Raw genomic sequence first — 18,336 nt, forward strand, 5'->3', positions numbered from 1 at the left:
TTATGTTGACTTGCAAGCTCATGTGTGTGTGAATGTTCTTGGAAATATTAGATTGATTTAAATTGAATTGTATATTTGTTTGAGACCTAGCTTACCCTTGCATTGTGTGTGTTGTATGTGCTTGTTTTCCTCCTTGCGATGATCATCCAATCCTTTGGATGTGAGCAGTAGCTGATGACGTGCCTCTGGAGCAAGCCTTGGAGACTACAGAAGACCCAACTCCTAGTTCTTAGGATTCCTACTAGTACTTATTTTAGATGGCATTTGTTTCGAAAGACTCATAGCCTCTATTTCATTATGATCTGTATTTTGAATACGCTCTTTAGGCCTCCTTGAACTTTTATTCAGTCTTGTATTTTGGAGAATCATGAAAACTTGTACTTAAGTTTAAATTCTCAGCCAACTTTAGATAATTGTACTCCTGAATGTAATTAATGATATACTCTTAACTGCTTTCTTTATCATGAATTGATGCATTCCATATATATATATATATAAAAGTTATATATTTTGGGATGCTACACTATTCTTATTACAGTATATATGAGCTCGTAAATAATACCTCTCTCTGTATCTAAACTTATATACTTGTAATTTTTATCATAATTTATTTTATTTTTTTATCAAAATTTGTGTTTTAAAATATTTTATAAATTGTAAAAATAGTATTATTGAGGAATTAACGTAATCTTGTTCTACTATAATAAGTATAAAATTAATGTTAGAAATTAAAAATAAGTCATAAATTAACAAAGTAATAATTGATAAATTGTTGAATATAAAAAAAATGGTAAATTAGAGGAAAAAAAAGAAAAAAAAATGTGAGTAATAACGAAAAGTTCAAAGCAAACAAAAGTAGTTGATAGACCGCTCTTTGATTTCTCCGCCACTTTCTTCTCCCTTTTCACTGTTCCTAACTCCCAACGGACTCCTCGAGGTTTCATTCTCTCTCATATACTCTTGGACTCTTTAGCGCTCTCAGATCTCGGTCTCTCCATACATCTACACTTCACCATTTCCATTTCCTTCTTCCTTCAAAATGCAATCCTCGCTTTCACTCTCGTTCTCTGCCACCTCCTCCTCCGCCGCCACCGTCTCCAGATCACGCCACTCCTTCCACGTCCCCGAGGTCACGCCTCTCAATCTCCGCTTCTGCGGCTTGCGGCGTGAGGCATTTGATTCAGGTCTCTCTGCTTCTCTCAACCGCCACCACTCCCACCTCCCTCGCCGCCCTCACTCCGCTGCAGTCTCGGCCGCGCTCTCCACCAATGGCAGCCCTCCCAAATCGTTCGACTACGATTTGCTCATTATCGGCGCCGGCGTTGGTGGCCACGGCGCAGCGCTTCATGCCGTCGAGAAGGTTCGATCTCGGAAAACATGAACACGTTCCGACTTGTTATTGCGAGATTCGTAGTCCGATAATCAAATTCAAAACTAAGTTACTAATCCGATATTTGATGTGGTGACTATTCTTTATAAAATCAATCCAGAAATAGATAGCCCTTATGAAATGCTGATTGTGTGATGAAGCGACTTGAGTTTAGCATTATATTTTATGAGAGTTTTAACGGAATACCTGCAGGGTTTAAAAACCGCAATTGTGGAAGGAGATGTGGTGGGAGGGACATGTGTGAACAGAGGCTGTGTTCCATCGAAAGCTCTTTTGGCAGTGAGTGGTCGTATGCGAGAACTGAAGAGCGATCATCACTTGAAGTCCTTCGGCTTACAGGTGAGAGCGTTGTATTATGTGCCAATAGTTGTGCAATGATGTCGGAATAATGAATTTAATTAAAATGAACATTGTATATCACATAAAGAGGTGCATGGTAAGGTTTGTATAAGAAAATATGCTATGTATTGATAGGGCAAAATAATTTTACTGTGTCATTCAATCACCAATATTGTTGACTTTGAGAATAATTATCTTATACGGTCATACCACAGGTAATTTATGAAGGGTTAATATTTTTATAATATCTGAAAGTGATGTGAACACTGATTTCTGATCGGTTGACTACAAGACTGCTAAACTCTTTGAATGCTATTATCTCTTGGTAGAAGTGTAGAGCAAGTTACATGATCATTTTTCTCTATTTTTTTGCTCGCTTTAGGTATCTGCGGCTGGGTATGACAGACAAGGAGTCGCTGATCATGCTAATAATCTTGCTTCAAAAATTCGTAACAATTTGACCAACTCAATGAAAGCGCTTGGAGTGGACATACTTACTGGTTTTGGAACCATATTGGTAATGTGACTTTGATATTATGCTGTGAGATCTCTATGGCATTATAATTGTAAATGCTTAAATAGATATTAGTATGATCACTTACTTTGAGTTTGGAATGTTTGAAAATAGCAAATTATTGGAAGAAATTGATTTAGAAATAAAACTTTTGCAGGGCCCTCAAAAGGTGAAAGTTGGCTCTTCAAACAAAGTAGTAACTGCTAAAGATATCATCATTGCTACCGGGTCTGTTCCTTTTGTACCAAAGGGCATCGAAGTTGATGGTATATATCAATGTTTTCCTTCCTCATTCTAGTTTTACTGAATTCAATGTCTTTTAGGCTTTCCTTCCAGCTACAGTGAAGTAGAAACTAGACCGCTATCAATTGAAAAAGGGGTGATCAATTGTAAATTGGAGATACTCTTTTTCAGGTAGTAGGTAGGATAATAGACTCTATTGACATTTGCATAAGGAAAATCTTTCTTCAGTGTAGAGAGATATTCTTATCTCCAATCTGAAAAGTCAATTCAGTGATTCACGCAGTCCTATCTGTACTCATTTTTTAGGGGAAGGGATATGCTCATTTGTTTTTTCAGAGGTAGCCTGCAACGATCATTATCTCTTTGGCAATTAAATATTTCAGAAAACTTCCCTATATTCTAAACATAAGGATAGATATTCAATGTATAGTTTAGCTTCCATATAATTTGAAATTTTAATGTTTGTCAGATATTTGTCATGAGGGTTCTTCTCCCTAATTTATGACACAAGTTTGATAAATTCAAACCTTGTACCTTTATTTATTTTTTCCATCTTTCTAACTTTTATAAGATTTATTATGTATAATTACTCTTTAGTGAAACATTTGCAAAATTTATCTTCAGGGAAGACTGTGATTACCAGTGACCATGCACTTAAACTGGAGTCTGTTCCTGATTGGATAGCAATTGTAGGAAGTGGGTATATTGGCCTTGAATTCAGTGATGTCTATACAGCACTTGGAAGTGAGGTACCATATCTTTGTGATACTTTTTCTCTCTTTTTTCATTACCTTTTGTACTTGGGAAATATTTACAAATAATTGATCCCGTCATTTGAAATCAGAAAAATGTAGATGTATTGTTAAATCATATTGATCTTTATACTTTTTATTTGTCCAAAAAGTTAACAAATATGTACTCTTTTTATTACTTCCTTATTTGTAAAATTCATGATCCCCAATTTATCACTGAAAAGATACAGTAGTAATTGGTATTATGCAGGTTACTTTTGTAGAGGCTTTAGATCAACTTATGCCTGGATTTGATCCTGAAATTAGCAAGTTGGCTCAGAGGGTCCTTATAAATCCCCGGAATATTGATTACCATACTGGAGTTTTCGCCACCAAGGTAACTACATCTTGTGACATTTTATATAATTTTGTTTCGCTACTTTGAGACGCAACAGTCCTCATGTTTATTATATATAGATCACACCTGCAAGGGATGGAAAACCTGTCTTGATCGAACTTATTGATGCAAAAACTAAGGAGCCAAAGGAGACTTTGGAGGTAACTTAATCTTTTCTAGAAAACTTTTTGGTTTATGTATGTATCATTAATTGTTAACATTTCTCCCATACGAGGGAGAAAATTATTAATTGTTATGAGAACTTAGAAAATATATAAAATGTTATATTGTTATTGTAACTTAGAATCTCTTAGGGGTAGTTGTCATGTTTCACTATTTTTAATTTTATTCTAACTTAACTAATTCAATTAGAATTAGAAGTCTATTATAAGTATAAATAGGAGCTGGTGCTTAGTATATATGTTATGATACACCATATCACTGTAGTATTGTCCGTGTTTCCCTACCTAAACTTCATAATTTCGCCAGTGTGAAAGGAATCACTGGAATATGTCTGGTCAGCCTTTTTCATGTGTTTGCTGCCTTTTTTCCCTTCCACCTACACCATTGTTTGCCTCACTGTACCTTCTCCTTCATTGTCTCTGCCTGCCATCGTACTGTCTCTGTTTGACTCCTTTGGCCTGCGATAAGAACCAGCAATGAAATTAACACAAGGAAATTGAAACAATAGTTGTATTATGGAATTTGGTCTGATCAACGTATCAGGCTACAATTAGATGACGAGAGAAGAAAACAACTTCTTACAATTACAAGGATATGTAATATATTAGTTAAAGTTAAGATATAAATTAACATATAATTTAGGGGGGACCAAGTTAGGAGCTGATTCTCTATTTTGTGCATTTTCACAAATTAATCATACTGGTGCTAACTTATCTCAATAATGATCCTTGCGATTATGATTTCTTTACCATTTGTGAGTCATACTGATGGTGACTTATTTTGGTCATGACTCATGCCAGCCCTATCCTTGTCCTAGTCATATTCTTGCCCAATCTCTCTCAAACAATGTTTCTGGTTGTCTCGATTCTCAAAACAGGACTGTACCGACCAGTCCCACCGGAACTTGTCTCCTGTCAGGCTCAGCATAAAGGTGGTCTAGCACAATATTGATATCAAACTGTTTGATTCAAACGATCAAACCTGGGAAAAAAATTGGTTCAACATAAAGAAATGACAATTATAACATTTTTTCCTTAAAATGAAAATCAACTTAAAATATCAGTCATTTTCTCTTTTATTCCTCATATAAACTTGTTATTATTAATAAGTACTGCTGTATATTGTTGAAATTTCAATCTATGATTCACATTTTATTTTAACTTTAAATGTTAAGAATCTATCAATTTATGTTTTATTTTAGTTTTTAGCTTCATAAAATTTCGATATTATATATTTGTAATATTATTTTTGTGTATTTTTAATTATTAAAAATAATTTTATTAATATGGATTTGACCCTTGTTTAATCCCGGTTGAACCATTAAACCTTGAAGCCACGCTATGATCGGTTTATGACTGGTCTAGTTTTCAAAACATTGTTGGCCATAGATGCAATTACATGCACTGCATTATTTCTTAATTTTCTTTGGCCTGTTTCCTTCCTTAGATGCTATTATGTATCATTGGGCACGATATTAATTTTTACTTTTTCTTTTTTGTGGATTTTTCAGTTGTATAAAGTTTAAAGTCCTCTGAGCTTTTAGCTTAAGCAAGACTTTTGGAATATCTAGAAAATATGTCATAATATCATTATGGCATCTTAAAAAATTGCAGACTATCTTAGATGATTACTTAGGAATATTTTTTTTCATTATATTTTATGATCTGTTTCCTTAATTAATTAGGATTAGATGTAACCAGCTGAAGATTGATTTCCCATTTCTTTTACCTTATATTTAATTATTTCAGATTATTTACTAATGGTTGCCTTTGCTTTGCTACAGGTGGATGCTGCACTAATAGCAACTGGCAGGGCTCCATTCACACAAAATCTTGGATTGGACAATGTAAGCAATTATATCAGAGATGTTTTTTGGGATTAAGAGATTTTCTCTGACAAAGTAATCAAATACTTTTGGTAACTTGTACCTGCAGATTGATGTCGTAACACAGCGTGGCTTTGTTCCCGTGGATGAGCGCATGCGTGTAATTGATGCAAATGGCAAACTGGTCTGTCTCCATTTCTTGAATTATCCCTCTCCGACTTATTGTTACTGACAAGATTTGGTATGTCAGGTGCCGCATTTATTCTGTATTGGTGATGCAAATGGCAAGATGATGCTTGCTCATGCTGCCAGTGCGCAAGGAATTTCAGGTAAGTGGTAACTGATGTAATTTTTCCACAAGTTATAGTTTTGGCTTCAATATCATTTGATGAAAAATTTGTCCAACAGTGGTTGAACAAGTTACTGGAAGAGATCATGTGCTGAATCATTTAAGCATCCCAGCTGCTTGTTTCACTCATCCTGAAATAAGCATGGTTGGGTTAACAGAGGTATATCATAATTTTTTTTTGATGTGTCATTCACCGCAACTTGTTATAATGAATGAGTTATCTTTCATTTGTGGTTAGATTTCTCTCTATTCTTTTACCCTTTCATACTTTTTCCCCCTTGTATTATTTATACAATATAATTATAAGCTTTCATCTGTGGTTAAATTTCTTTCCATCTTTTACCCTTTCATACTTTTTCTTCTTGTAATATTTATACAACAATATAATTACTACTTGTAGTTCTTTACTTGAATTCTTATGTGTTGTGATCAAATATAAAATCTACAGCCTCAAGCAAGGGAGAAAGGGGAAAAAGAGGGGTTTGAAGTAAGTGTTGCCAAAACAAGTTTTAAAGCAAACACGAAGGCCCTAGCAGAAAACGAAGGAGAGGGACTTGCCAAGGTTATAATTTTGTGTTTTTCCTCTTTTACTATTCCCGTATAGAAAGATTATAAAAGTTCTGAAATTTGTTGTCGAGCCCTCTATTAGTTACTTTAGAAGTGCCATATTTATTTCGTCACGAGACTTGTTCTACAAACATTCATTTTCTGTGGATGCATTTATTTATCTGTTCTCACCCACTTGACATTGCTAAATATCATTTATGATTTCTTGCAGTTGATATACAGGCCTGACAATGGAGAGATACTGGGAGTTCATATTTTTGGTTTGCATGCAGCAGATCTCATCCATGAAGCATCCAATGCTATAGCATTAGGGACACGTATTCAGGTAAAATTTCTACCGTTGCTGTCATTTATGTATGTGCCTGGCATTTAGTTATCAATAATGGCCCTGAAGTCGAATCTTAGGCTGCTTGTTTGGTAAATTTCAACACTGTGGTACACTGCAGGACATAAAATTTGCAGTTCATGCACATCCAACCTTGTCCGAGGTTCTTGACGAACTATTCAAATCAGCAAAGGTAAGCTAATCCGTAATATTTTCTATTCCATTATAGCCAACTAAGACAATGCCATAGTTGGTGTGAGTGAATTAATGGTTGCGAATTCTTCTTTTGATTTAAACATAACACGAGATCTGGGAAAAGGGTTGGGGGGGTGTTAATAATACAATACGGGGTTAAGAGTTGAAACATAGAACATAGACCTTCAGACTTGCACAGACAGCTAGTTTAATATGGCATGTGTATTAATACGTGCCATTTTATATTACTGAGACAGGTTAAAGCACAAGCTTCTAGCCCAGTAAGTGAACCAGTTGCAGTCTAATCTTCCCAAACAAAGTATAAAATTTTGAAGAAATTTACTTGTACTAGGGACTTCCAAATTATAATGCATCTTCAGGAGGAAGACAACACACTCAGAATCCTGTAAATGAGGGGAACAGTTGGAGGAGGGAGATCAATAATGGCCTGATAATGGATGAACGCCCAAGAATACATGTTCTGGTTTCTTTTCTACTTGCTATTCTTAGTGCCTGTAAAAGATGCTTATCTTCATTATTATTGCATTTTTTAAACTAGTTTGCTTCATCTAATTATAGTCAATGAGAAAACCTTTTTGAGAAATGCATATTTTTTCAGTAATTCAAGCTTTGCACCGAATCCGTGTGTACCATTCAGTTTTCCAAATTATGCTTGTTGGCACATTCACCACGTAAAGATTGGAATTTTTCTGTCAATATTTATTTATTGGTATTGCATATGATATGATGCAATGACAAATAATTCATCTTCAAGTGTCCTTTAAAGTGTTTTTTTTTTTTGAGAAATTAAAAAATGCAATATCTCTTTTACTTTAATAAAATATTTAGATTTTCGATTTTACTCTTTTCATCATTGTATTATGCTAAATACATATATCTAAACTAATAGTGGTAAAAGGTAAAAGTATAACTGATAAAAAAAATACATAATATTATCTTGAACTTTGTAAATATAAATTGAATAAACTATTTTTTTTTAAACGCCATACATATATTGAAACAGTGAGAGTAAATAAGATAACATTAAAATACTCTGGAGACACATTTAATATATTTTATATTTTACGGCGGCATGTAAAACATGTTTAATCTACATTATTTAAAAACATTTTTTTTTCATCTAAACGAAAATAACGATTTTAAACTCATTTTCAACAAATTTAACAAAAACTAAATTTGATTATAAATTGTATATACTTATTATTGAAATGATATCATTATTACAATTGTTTCAAACACACTCAACCACTCTGATTTATGAGATAAATGATTAACTTTCTCCCCATTTAGCTATTCATTTGTAGCTTGTTAGAAGTTGTTCACGATATTATCGTATTCAACCATATTAAAAGTGTTGCTTAATAATCCCAACCAGATTGAGAATAGAGAAAGAAAATATGATGATGTTATTTAGGCATATGAAATATTAACTAGCAAAATCGTTAATTTCTCAGTTGACTGAGTAGGGTTATGAACTCCCTTATATTGTTTAATTCCTATGGACAAAAAAAATTACAAACTCATTTTAAAGTGCCCAAATGCTCCATCTCTTCAATAACATTTCATCTTTAAAAAAAAATTAAACAAAATACCATCCCTTAGATTGAAATACGAGGAAAATACTTGAATATAAGAAAGTTTTAATTCCCTAGATTTCATTCAATAATACTATTTCAAAAAATAATTTTATCCATAAATCTGAATTTAAGTTTTTTATTAAACTCAAACAATATTCTTAATAGAATTTAAAGTAATATATAAAAAGTATCTTTATTGAATGATATAAAAATCTTAACGAATTTAAATACTTTTCTAAATATGTGATAGTAGTTACTTTTGCATATAACGAATGATGACAGTACTATTTAAATTCGTTGTCTGGGAAAAACTAATTATCAACAAAGCGTAACTTTTGTAACGTGTAAAAAAAACTTGTAAATGGTCAATGATCGTAATCAAACAGTTACAACTTTCAAATGTGTATGGACTTTTATTTACTTTGTAAACTAATAACAAGACAACACGCGACAATTTGCATAAATAATTAAAATTATAAGTTAAATGACAGGGGGCACTGATTAAGAAAATATATTTACGTAATCATTTAGATAATACATTTCCCCGATCAACATTTCTAAAAAATTATTACGAAATAGATAATTAATAGTATACTCAAAAAATAGTATTTCTTCTCTAATACATATATTTCATTGGAGTATTTTATGAAGGATTAGCAATTTTACATATTTAAATCTTGATCACAATTTTAAGTAAATCATAAAGCTTGGGTTGGTTGAAGTGTGATAGATCTTTAACCTATTTCTTTGGTTTTGTTTATACATTAGAACAATCTTGGCATAAAACATAAGGGGTCATGATAAAACTAAAGATCAAAATTACATAGACTAACGGATGAAGTCATAATTAAAAACACCAAGGATTTGTCATCATTTTTCAATACTGGAATAACTATACTTGAATAACTAAATCAAGCCTAACAAACTTTTTAAAAATTATACTTAAAATCTTCGGATAGTTCAAAAGCTTTTAAAATTATTAAAACAAACACATTTAAAATGAAAAAAAAGCTACTCAACATCACTGCAAAAAGCAACCAACAGTCCAAAAAACTACATAAAAGAATTCACTAGACTGTGTTCAGAGATATTAGATATATTTGACCAAAAAAGAATCATCTCCCTAACAACAATAAACTTCTCTAGTAAACGAAAAATCCCATCTCTCCGCCTGCCCAGATGAAATCATAACACAAAACAGTTTTAAATGAAAGATTCTTTTCCTTAGCTTTATAATAACAAAGTAAAGTAATGAATTTGACATAAAATAAATCATCTAGCTACGAATAATCAAACTCCTTGAGTATATGCAAAATGTACCCATTAACATGCATACCATCAAACGTAAACATTCTATAGCAGTTAATGAAATCATAAGCAACTAAATAATAATCCATTGATAAAATTTCAAAGGTCACACAACAAAAACAAGCAAAGATGCTATAAGAGTAAGTACTGCATTCTCTGGATTAAATAACTCATAAAAATGACTATACTACTGAGGATAAATTTGACACAAAACAACCCGGGCTTGAATAGTAAATCAAAGATAATCATCATAGCCCCATTTTAGAGTGACACTTTACTCTTCCTCAGAGGCTGTTTCACCGCTCTTCTTGTTATGCTTCCTCGCGTACCTCTGGTTCCTCAAAAACTTGGGATCCATCTGCAGTTATTGCCAGCAAGAAACCATTAAAAAAAAAATAACAATTACATTTATGCATAAATGTGAATTATCCGAAAATACGTAAACGCAACTCAATAAAGAAAGAAAAACCAATAATAGAAGAAGAGGAGAGTACCCCTTTGGTGGAAGTGTGGCGATGCCTCTTTGGCTTTTTGATGCCATTCTTGTGGGCCTTGTAGGACTGGTTGTGAGCAGTGTGGTTCTTCGACTTTGCCATCTCTACAGTTCAATGAAAAAAAAAAGTTACACAAGAAGAGGGAACACAAAAAAGAGTGAACATTCAAATAAAATCCAAGAGATCGAACCCTAATCTTGAAGATCCGATTGCGCTAGGGTTTTCTGCGGAACAGAACTCTCTGCGAAGAATAGACAGCTATATATATCTTACCACCATACGAGGCAAAACCCTAAGGCCTTCACTGAAATAATGATAATACCCTTGCTTATCGGAAGTTGCGTGGGTTGCTGTAAGGGGAGAGATGGGCTTTCGGCCCATGAGACAAGACGCATGAGGCCCAATCATTAAAAAAAAAACATAAAGTTGATTTGAATGCTTTGTGAGATAGATGAGAGGTAATTTATATCTGAAGTTGAGATTTGATATTAAAAAATATATTTTCTGTTTTTTAAATTTATAATTCTATCGAATAACTCACATCTCTATTTATTTTATTCTTCAAATGATTTAAAAATTAATTTTTATTGAAGTTCCTTCATTAAAATAGTTGATTTTAGTGTATTTTTTTAAGTAATTAACAAATTTGATTGAATCCAATGAGTTATGTTTTAATAGTTTATGAATAATAATTAAATAGATTTACTTTATTAGTCATTGTAATTGTAAATTTTTCTAGGAACATTTAATCCAGTCATACTCATAGTGTTATTTTATAATAATAAGTATGTATGTTTTTGCATAGAATGAAAATAACAGTCACAGTAGAGAAGTTGTTTTAGAGGAATGGGTCCCTCCCTCCCTGTTCCTAGTTAGACGTGGTGTTTGGAAGAAAATAAAAAAGAAAAAAGAGGAGCATTCCTACCACATGCGTTTCAAACGCTGAATTGAATTAATTGCCTAAAAAGACAATCAATCTAAGACTCGGTTTGGTGGGATCTAGGTTAGCTTCCCTTCTCCTCTTCGATCTGGGACTTCTCGTTTCTCCCCCAACACCGACACAACACCTTCATCTGCAATTCAAGCATGTTCCTCTTCGACTGGTTCTATGGCATTCTAGCTTCCCTCGGTCTTTGGCAGAAAGAAGCCAAGATTCTCTTTCTCGGTCTCGATAATGCCGGAAAGACTACCCTCCTTCACATGCTCAAAGACGAGGTTTCTCTTCCTTGACGTTAGATACCCTTTTATTTTTCTAATTTATTTTTCTTTACTGGAAAAAGTTTTCATCTTTTTTATTCAATTGCAGAGATTAGTTCAGCACCAGCCTACCCAACACCCGACTTCGGAGGAATTGAGCATTGGAAAGATCAAGTTTAAGGCTTTTGATTTGGGGGGTCATCAAGTTGCCCGTAGAGTCTGGAAAGACTACTATGCCAAGGTCAATGTCTTCAATCATTTTGGGTTATCAATTTCGGATTTTTTTCCTTTTCAATGATAAATTCTTGTAATACGCAAAACTTGATGGGTTTTTTCAGTTTCTTTCAAGCGAGACGGTAGTGCCTTATAATAAAAATTAGACCTACTTGGATATCATTTATGCCCCCTACTATTTAATATAGTCAGTGCATTGTCCCTGTTAGCGCCTTGGGAATATTTGCTTTTAGTTGGAATTGGATGTGTGGATTTGTGAATTTTCTTTTCAAATCTTGATATTTTGCCTCTGGAAATGGTACTTTTGTGCTTCTGAAGAAAGGGGTCGATTTTTTCAGGTGGCTAAGGTGCATTTGTCATCACTATGTCACTAATCACTCCCCCTGCTAATACATGTGCATGTTTTTTCAAATGTTTCCGGATAATTTCGTAGTGAAGATTTGCTCTTTGTTTGATGTGATTGAACATTGTTCTTGTTTGATTCTTGGTCAAACGTTTCCTCTCTTCCTAAATGGAAGGTCTTTGGACTTGCCCACTTGTTGATGTTTTGAAGATGCAGTGGCTGTAGGGATGTCTTATTCATTGTTGTTCACTTCCTATTTGATATGCCTGCTAGCTTTTTATAAGAGTTGCTTTGTCTCTACTCTACATTCATGTCATATTTTGCTGATGTACTGTTGCTGTTCTGAAACCCTACTTGATTTTCATATGTGCCCACTGATTTAGATTTCAAATTGTATTTATGGTCTGATTCACGAGAGGTAAATGTTGTCTGTGAAAATTTTACAGATGACACTTCTTTCAACCTTGTAGGGTAGGGTGTGCTTTACTAGTATATTTCCTGACATGCCTAACATATTCTTGATGATTTTTAGAAAGAAAAGAGTACACAGATAAAGGTTTTATAGATCTCTGAAAGAGCTAGAGTAGATACATCTATTCAATTTAAGAAGTAGTGAAAATCCTAAATTGATGCATTCTCCTAGTCGTGAAGGCAGCGAGATATTGAATAAGATAAGCATGAAATCAGTTTGATGGTCATAACCTATCAACGTTCTCAGTTCAAGTATATATTTTGTTTCACAATTTTTTTCTGCAAGTGTGCAATGCAAGGGTAGTCTTCCATAGAGCTATAATTCATTGATGATGGTGGTTTCCTAGTTTCTTCATCAATGGCTGTTTAATGTGCAATGACAGGAATGGTGCTTAGAATTATTTGAAAATGGTTTAGACTTGACACTCACTTTGCTTTTCCAGGTGGATGCAGTGGTTTACCTGGTTGATGCCTATGACAAAGAGAGGTTCACAGAATCAAAGAAGGAGCTTGATGCCTTGCTTTCGGACGAATCATTGGCAAATGTTCCATTTCTTGTGCTAGGGAACAAGATTGACATTCCGTATGCTGCATCAGAAGAAGAGCTACGATATCATCTGGGTCTGACCAATTTCACCACAGGGAAGGGGAAGGTGAACCTGACAGAGTCTAACCTTCGGCCTCTGGAAGTGTTCATGTGCAGCATTGTCCGCAAAATGGGATATGGAGATGGCTTCCAGTGGGTGTCTCAGTACATTAAGTAGATTCTGTCATCATTTCCCCCTTTCTTTGATCTACTAGCACAGTCTGCAGTTACATCAGAAGAGGTTTTATCTTTGTTTTTGCTTTTGATGATTTCATTTTCATTGGATTATTTGATACAACTGCAGTGATGTTATGTGTCACAATTTGTATCTTTAGAAGTTTTCTCTTGTCGGGGGATATTTTCTGTCTGAAACACTGGATTCTGTTGTAGGGACTATGTATGATTTTAAGGAACACACTAATAAATCTGGTGATGTCTTCTTCCACATTTTTTGCAACGATTTTCTCTTGTCTCATTCTATTGTGATCTGATGATGATTTTTGAGAAATATGAAAATAGAGAGTTGCTTTGTGCATGTCTCATGGCAAGGACTTAGAAAATGGAAAACTTATGATTTAGTAAAATAATATGCTTGGAATGTATATAATCTTTAAAATTATATACATTATTTTTTAAAATTATATACATTATAGATTATATAATCTTTAAATTATATATACATTATAAAAAAATGTGGACATACAGGGGTAGCAATATCTATGTATGTTATTTTTTATTAACTATAATAGAATTTGATTTTATTAAATATGAAATTATGTGATCTTTTAGATAAGATTATTAAATAACTTGATTACCAGCAAATTAGAATTAGAAATTGATATGGAAAAAATGGTTAATAATGTAGTCTTGGAAGTTAAATTATTTGAAAACGAGTAAATTGATAAAAAAAAAAATTCAAACTATTTTTGTTGTAGTTTTTGTAAACAGTGAAGAAGTTATGCATATTTTACATAAAGATAAACATGCTATTGTCTAGGTTTATTTAAATTCATTAGACTTACAAAATTTTGTAATGTATTATACACAATGATTTCTTAATATATTATACACAATGGATTATTATGGCTACTCTTGGGCGTATATTTTTTAATAAAAATATTTTTGTTGTCAATATCTAAATTCAATAAATCTGATTTTCTTAAAACAGTTTAATATGTCATGTTAATTTTATTTTTACTATATAAAATATATATGTATGGTAAATTTGATTATTATATGTGTATCTATATAATTTGTTACTTTATATACAAATTGTAGTGTAACTTGTTCAACGCACAATTAAATTAACTTTATATTTTATTAAAATAAAAAGAGAATTGTTGCACCATTTAAAAAAATTATTATGTATGTTGCTTTTTTCAATATGTTGCATTTTGAAAGTTAAATTTAGCGACTTTTAACGTATTTGATTATGAGAAAATAATTAATTATATTACAAATAATTAAATATATGTATGTATAATATAAACGCGATGTCACAGATTTATTTTTACCATTTTTTTTTCTTATCATTGATCAATAGTATTGAGTTTAATGTAAAATTTGTGTGAAAGTAAAAAAAAAAAAAACAAAATAAAAAAAAAAAAAACAAAAATTGATGAAAAGAGAAAAATACTTGGGAAAGAAGCAACATTTTAATGCAGTACATTTGCTTCATGGAGTTGAAAGGAATTGAAAAACTTCTTTCACTCACGCCATTCTTTTTTTGTTTTCTTCTTTAGCTTCTTCTGGAGCTAACATGTTCTGAAAAATCTCTGTTTTTATTATTTAATATATATATATATATATATATATATATATATATATATATATATATATAAACTGTTCAACCCAGTGACGCGTACCAACCAATCAAATTCGGACAACTGGAATTTTCACCCAATAACAGGCTACTCCGGTATCTTCTAAAACATTTTTGCTTCTGCGACTGCTCAGCCCATATTTTTCACCGGCCTGGCCGGTGACCACAATTCCTCAATATATATTCAATGTGATGAAAAGTAACTGAAGGCAAAAAAACATAAAGAGAATAGAATAGAAAAAGAAAAGAAAACCGGTTCTTTTGGCGTTGCGTTTTCTTGGTTTCTCTGTGGATTCTTCTTTTTTACTTAGGAAGTTTAGTTTTCTCTCTTGGGTTCGCGGGTTGGAGTTGCCGGCGACTTTGACGGCGTTGGATATTTTGTTGTTTATTTTTCACACGACTTTTGGAAGGTTTCCGTGAGAGAGGAAGATTATAAAAAAGAAAGAATGTTTCTTTTTGATTGGTTCTATGGAATTTTGGCAAGTCTTGGTCTGTGGCAGAAGGAGGCAAAGATTTTGTTCCTGGGGTTAGATAATGCTGGCAAGACCACTTTGCTTCACATGCTCAAAGATGAGGTTTTTTTTCTTTTTAATTTTTTTAACTTTGCTTTTTGTGATTTCCTGTTATTGGGTTATTATTCCAATTTGAAGGTTTTCTTTGATGATAACTTCAATTTGTGCAGAGATTAGTTCAGCATCAACCTACTCAATATCCCACCTCAGAGGAGTTGGGTATTGGGAAGATAAAGTTTAAGGCTTTCGATTTGGGGGGCCACCAGATTGCTCGTAGGGTTTGGAAGGATTATTACGCCCAGGTTTGTATATTCTTTTTTTTTTTCAATTGTTATTTCATTTTCTTGTTAAGTTTCATGTTTATGAGTACAGGACATTTGAATGACTTTGGTTCATTACTATTGTTGTAAGTATTATTGGGCGTGGTGTATTAGGATAGTAATTTGAGCTTACATCTTATTATTAGGTTTTTCAATTGATTGTTCAAAGCATGCTCGAACTTTCCTGTCTTGTAAATACCATGTCACTTGAGTATGGATTTGGCAAATGTTAAATGATGTATATATTGTATAAGGAAAATGCTTAATAAATGCACAAAAAGAGATGATAATGTGTCATTTTTTTAGTTGATTAAAATATTTGTTTTTATTGGAAAATGAAACTGTGCTTCTTTGAATTTTCAATGCAATTCTAACAATGTAATTTTTTTATTTATTGATATCCTTCTGATCTCTGTCAAAACAAGGACTGTTGCTTGTTGTATCTGTAGTTCTTGCAAAACAGTGTTTGGAACTGTGTACCAATGCCTGATTCTATAATCTGAATCATCTTGCCTTTTTGTTTTCCCTTTACCAGTTATTGGCATTAGCTGGTTTTTTGGCCAATTAAGGAAAACAGTGCTGCTTAGTGCAGATTTTTTATCTGGTTTAACACGAATTGTTCTAACGTCTATTACCTGGTTGTGGAAGTATCTTTTCTGCACGGCTTCTTTTGCTGCTTACATATGGTAGGAAGAGTGATGGGGTTTTAGGTGTAGGGTCAATTGAGTATTAGGAAGGCTAAAACCTATATGTAAAATTACTTACATGGTAGCCATCTACTTCTCAAATCAAACATTGACATGGACATGAAACTTATCCGAGTTCAGATTCTTTGCTGCTTTTTTGGTGCTGTCCTCTGTTGGGTATGGAAAATATACTGTTGGTATATTAAAATTCTTTTTATTATATGTTAAAATATCAAAATTAGTGTCTGAGTGTTTTTTGAAGGCACTGCAGAGGGACGGCAAAGAAAACCCATAGAGAATCCAAATTCAATTTATCATATTATTGTGATACTAGGAATTGTAATTTGAATAGTGATATCATGATGATGTAGGTGGATGCTGTTGTATACCTGGTTGATGCATATGACAAAGAAAGATTTTCAGAATCAAAGAAGGAGTTGGATGCACTTCTTTCTGATGAGTCACTTGCAAATGTGCCTTTCCTTATATTGGGAAACAAGATTGACATACCTTATGCTGCCTCAGAGGATGAGCTACGTTATCACATGGGTCTGAGTAACTTCACCACAGGCAAGGGCAAGGTTAATTTGTCTGACTCCAATGTTCGTCCTTTGGAGGTGTTCATGTGCAGTATTGTCCGCAAGATGGGATATGGTGAAGGCTTTCAGTGGCTCTCTCAGTACATTAAATAGAACAGATCAAGTGTGTTTCTAGACGTATATGCTCGTGTAAATTGAATGCTTGAATGTGGTGGTTTTACTTTTTGTTATGAAATATATAACCTTGTGTTGCTGTTCTGTATAGGTTATTGAAATTACAGGAGTAATAAATAATGGCTTTTAATGTCACTATTTTTGACAGTGCTTTTCGTTTTAGCTGACAATCTTGGGGAAATTGGTTCAGATCGGTCACAAGGAGAATGTTTTCGGTGGTTGGTAGGTAATCTTAGGATACTTTTGACAGTCTCACGTTTTCAAGGAAAGCGGCTTGAAAGAGGTCTTATAAGTGATTGTAGCTCCAAGTAGGCAATAAATTTGGTACCCATTTGAGCTATTTGAAGAAAACAATTTAAAACACAATTCTGAAATCAAAATAGATATCCTATTAGATGAGAGAATTATTCTTATTTGATAATAATACAACGAGTAAATGTTGTATATCAAAGGTTCATGGATCATTAAAAGAAGTGGAAAGTGAAGGAAATGAAAAGAGGGAGAAAAGTGATATTGTTGGAATGAAGAGAAATAGAGTGAAAAGTGAAAAGAATTGAGGAGATTTATAGGTGTTTCTGAATAATTTGATTAATATTATAAGTTTTTAAAAATTACAAAATGATATATTTAACAAACTAATCAAATTATCATATAAATTAATTTTAATTATTAGATTATAAATTATTATATTTCTATTATCATTTTATTATTTTTAAATATAATTATTTCATGAATTTATTATTATTATTATTATCTTACGAATTCATTTAAATTCATTTTACGAAGTGCATAAGACACTTGATTAATTACCACCCTCCGGAAGACAGATAATCAATTATAGCTATAACTTAATGGATTGTGACTTTTTTCTTCGGAAAAAATATACATAAGTTACATATTTTACATATAAAAAGATTCTATATGAGTAATGTAGTATAGAAGAGGGGCAAACAGGTAAGATTGTATTTGATCGTTGGTTTCTTTGTGTTTCGTT

At 32.7% G+C, this 18,336-nt stretch overlaps 4 protein-coding genes across 4 annotated transcripts; 3 read left to right on the plus strand and 1 right to left on the minus strand.

Moving 5' to 3' along the window:
- The first annotated feature begins 855 nt into the window (after nt 1-855).
- Nucleotides 856-7,662, plus strand: LOC106765435 (dihydrolipoyl dehydrogenase 2, chloroplastic). Its single transcript, XM_014650056.2, has 15 exons — nt 856-1,360; nt 1,583-1,729; nt 2,112-2,246; nt 2,401-2,509; nt 3,111-3,235; nt 3,489-3,614; nt 3,695-3,775; nt 5,581-5,643; nt 5,732-5,806; nt 5,873-5,951; nt 6,031-6,131; nt 6,420-6,533; nt 6,750-6,863; nt 6,985-7,056; nt 7,316-7,662. Exons 1-15 carry the CDS (start codon nt 1,040-1,042, stop codon nt 7,361-7,363), a joined length of 1,710 nt encoding a protein of 569 aa, XP_014505542.1. The 5' UTR covers nt 856-1,039; the 3' UTR covers nt 7,364-7,662.
- A 2,360-nt stretch (nt 7,663-10,022) lies between these two features.
- LOC106767639 (60S ribosomal protein L29-1) lies at nt 10,023-10,791 on the minus strand. The gene is made up of 3 exons (XM_014652571.2): nt 10,649-10,791; nt 10,459-10,562; nt 10,023-10,322 (listed from the first exon to the last, which is right to left on the minus strand). The coding sequence occupies exons 2-3, from the start codon at nt 10,558-10,560 to the stop codon at nt 10,239-10,241; spliced, it is 186 nt and encodes a 61-aa protein (XP_014508057.1). The 5' UTR covers nt 10,561-10,562; nt 10,649-10,791; the 3' UTR covers nt 10,023-10,238.
- Nucleotides 10,792-11,347: 556 nt separating this feature from the next.
- On the plus strand, nt 11,348-13,746 carry LOC106768454 (GTP-binding protein SAR1A-like). Its single transcript, XM_014653629.2, has 3 exons — nt 11,348-11,673; nt 11,765-11,896; nt 13,147-13,746. Exons 1-3 carry the CDS (start codon nt 11,545-11,547, stop codon nt 13,465-13,467), a joined length of 582 nt encoding a protein of 193 aa, XP_014509115.1. The 5' UTR covers nt 11,348-11,544; the 3' UTR covers nt 13,468-13,746.
- A 1,531-nt stretch (nt 13,747-15,277) lies between these two features.
- On the plus strand, nt 15,278-17,489 carry LOC106768455 (GTP-binding protein SAR1A). Its single transcript, XM_014653630.2, has 3 exons — nt 15,278-15,686; nt 15,794-15,925; nt 17,001-17,489. Exons 1-3 carry the CDS (start codon nt 15,558-15,560, stop codon nt 17,319-17,321), a joined length of 582 nt encoding a protein of 193 aa, XP_014509116.1. The 5' UTR covers nt 15,278-15,557; the 3' UTR covers nt 17,322-17,489.
- The last annotated feature ends 847 nt before the right edge of the window (nt 17,490-18,336 follow it).

The sequence above is a fragment of the Vigna radiata genome, chromosome 7, assembly GCF_000741045.1.
Source record: "Vigna radiata var. radiata cultivar VC1973A chromosome 7, Vradiata_ver6, whole genome shotgun sequence".
NCBI classification, from domain to species: Eukaryota; Viridiplantae; Streptophyta; class Magnoliopsida; order Fabales; family Fabaceae; genus Vigna; species Vigna radiata.

Coding starts and splice junctions, on each gene's coding strand:
- LOC106768455 (XM_014653630.2), top strand. CDS start 15,558: ATGTTTCTTTTTGATTGGTTCTATGGAATTTTGGCAAGTCTTGGTCTG. Junction 15,687..15,793: donor TTCACATGCTCAAAGATGAG/GTTTTTTTTCTT, acceptor CAATTTGTGCAG/AGATTAGTTCAGCATCAACC. Junction 15,926..17,000: donor GGAAGGATTATTACGCCCAG/GTTTGTATATTC, acceptor ATGATGATGTAG/GTGGATGCTGTTGTATACCT.
- LOC106768454 (XM_014653629.2), top strand. CDS start 11,545: ATGTTCCTCTTCGACTGGTTCTATGGCATTCTAGCTTCCCTCGGTCTT. Junction 11,674..11,764: donor TTCACATGCTCAAAGACGAG/GTTTCTCTTCCT, acceptor ATTCAATTGCAG/AGATTAGTTCAGCACCAGCC. Junction 11,897..13,146: donor GGAAAGACTACTATGCCAAG/GTCAATGTCTTC, acceptor TTGCTTTTCCAG/GTGGATGCAGTGGTTTACCT.
- LOC106765435 (XM_014650056.2), top strand. CDS start 1,040: ATGCAATCCTCGCTTTCACTCTCGTTCTCTGCCACCTCCTCCTCCGCC. Junction 2,247..2,400: donor CTGGTTTTGGAACCATATTG/GTAATGTGACTT, acceptor AAACTTTTGCAG/GGCCCTCAAAAGGTGAAAGT. Junction 7,057..7,315: donor AACTATTCAAATCAGCAAAG/GTAAGCTAATCC, acceptor TTACTGAGACAG/GTTAAAGCACAAGCTTCTAG.
- LOC106767639 (XM_014652571.2), bottom strand. CDS start 10,560: ATGGCAAAGTCGAAGAACCACACTGCTCACAACCAGTCCTACAAGGCC. Junction 10,323..10,458: donor GCCACACTTCCACCAAAGGG/GTACTCTCCTCT, acceptor CAATAACTGCAG/ATGGATCCCAAGTTTTTGAG.